This window comes from Peromyscus eremicus, chromosome 8b, assembly GCF_949786415.1.
Source record: "Peromyscus eremicus chromosome 8b, PerEre_H2_v1, whole genome shotgun sequence".
Lineage (NCBI taxonomy): Eukaryota > Metazoa > Chordata > Mammalia > Rodentia > Cricetidae > Peromyscus > Peromyscus eremicus.
This window is the reverse complement of record NC_081424.1, coordinates 32514132-32516195: the sequence shown is the minus strand read 5'-3', so window position 1 is coordinate 32516195 and position 2064 is coordinate 32514132. Positions and strand designations below refer to the sequence as shown.

The 2064-nt window shown below is 42.9% G+C and overlaps 1 protein-coding gene across 1 annotated transcript; it reads left to right on the top strand.

Annotated features, from left to right (window-relative positions):
* The first annotated feature begins 785 nt into the window (after positions 1-785).
* On the top strand, positions 786-1862 carry LOC131918856 (trace amine-associated receptor 7e-like). The gene has a single exon (XM_059273020.1). It carries the CDS (start codon positions 786-788, stop codon positions 1860-1862), a length of 1077 nt encoding a protein of 358 aa, XP_059129003.1.
* The last annotated feature ends 202 nt before the right edge of the window (positions 1863-2064 follow it).

Here is a 2064-nt window from a genome sequence, read left to right as displayed (position 1 = left end):
AATTTTATATTTCTAATGATTCTGTTAAATCAAAGAAGAAAGTCCTGTTTATTATACTAGCCTCTTACCTCATTCCACAAGCAAATCCTTGCAGTCCATACCCCCACTTTTCCAAATCAAAATGGTTAAAGCTGACCCTGGAGAAAAGTAGATGTCCTCATGGCTCTGTATTTTATTTCTCTAACAAGGATGAATGCCAGAAGGAAGAAAGAGATTTTATGCAGGAATTTTGATCATTTTCAATATAAGAGCCATTGATAGCAATTCTCATGAAGAGGAAAGGTCATTTTTAATAATGAACAAAGTTTCCAATTCTGGGTGAAGTTCTGTTACATCAGGTATTATGCTCACATACATTATACAGAAAGGTCAGCTGTCATTAGCAAATGAGAAGGGGTAAACTTGGTTGTGGCACAAACAACATACTCACTGGCAAGTTCTCACTTACCTCACCTTACACCACGGGGATTCCATCGTAGGGACACACTGGACTTGGCATCATTAGGCTGCTTTCTTGAGGGCTAAACGTGCTGGGGGGCATTACCATGTGTTAGTTAAATAAGGATGAGATTGTGGGATTTAAGTGTGGGTCACAGAATAGACTGCTGCTTTTGAGATGTGAGGAAATAGATTAAGCAGAGAAAAAAACTGAAACGGACTTAAGCAGCTTCATGTAATACAGAAGGTTGACTGTAAATTAGGAAGTAAATAATTTTAGGAAATGAAAATCTATTAGCAATTACTTGTTCTGAATTTTTTTCCTGAGGATTTTTGGAATAGCATACATGGCTACAGATGATGACAGCTTTGTCTGGGATCAAGACAGCATCCTGAGCAGAGAACTGGTCTCTGTCACATCTGTCCAGCTGTGCTATGAGAACTTGAATGGATCCTGCATCAAGAACCCTTACTCCCCAGGCCCTCGCCTCATCCTCTATGCAGTCTTTGGCTTTGGGGCTGTGCTGGCTGTGTGTGGAAACCTCCTGGTGATGATGTCCATTCTTCATTTCAAACAGCTGCACTCTCCTGCCAACTTTCTGGTGGCATCCCTGGCCTGTGCTGACTTCTTGGTGGGACTGACCGTGATGCCCTTCAGTACAGTGAGGTCTGTGGAGAGCTGCTGGTACTTTGGGGACAGTTACTGTAAAGTTCATTCTTATTTTGATGTATCATTCTGTTTTTCTTCTATCTTTCACTTGTGCTTCATCTCTGTGGATAGATATATTGCTGTCAGTGACCCCCTGACCTACCCCACCAGGTTCACTGCATCTGTTTCTGGCAAGTGCATTGCCTTCTCCTGGTTACTCTCCATCATCTATAGCTTTTCTCTTATTTACACAGGGGCCAATGAAGCTGGGATAGAGGATCTAGTGACTGCCCTCACCTGTGTGGGAGGCTGTCAACTTCCAATGAATCAAATCTGGGTCTTCGTTAATTTTGTACTATTTTTCACCCCCACACTTGTCATGATAACTGTCTACACTAAGATTTTCTTCATTGCTAAGCAACAGGCTCAGAGGATTGAGAGAATGAGTGACCAGACGGCCAAGGCATCAGACAGCTACAAGGACAGGGTGGCCAAGAGGGAGAGGAAAGCAGCCAAAACCCTGGGAATCGCAGTGGCAGCCTTCCTGCTTTCCTGGCTGCCGTACTTCATTGACTCCATCATTGATGCCTTCCTGGGCTTCATCACACCCACGTATGTGTATGAAATACTAGTTTGGATCGCCTACTACAACTCAGCCATGAACCCCTTGATTTATGCTTTCTTTTATCCTTGGTTTCGGAAAGCCATCAGACTGATTGTCACTGGCAGAATCTTGAGGGAGAATTCCTCAGACACCAACTTGTTTCCTGAGTAGATTCTCAGGTTAGTTGGGGATTGAAAAGAGTCTCAACAGAACGTCACCGGGAAAACTGAGTGCCACTTCTGATCTTGTAGAGTTGTGGATTATGCTTCAACTCTGAACGAAACAGTTAAAACCAGCTTCTGTTTTGATCAAGAAATGTAAAATTAGTTTCTGTCTGTAATGGAACTAGATGACCCCGGATCTAACCATTTTC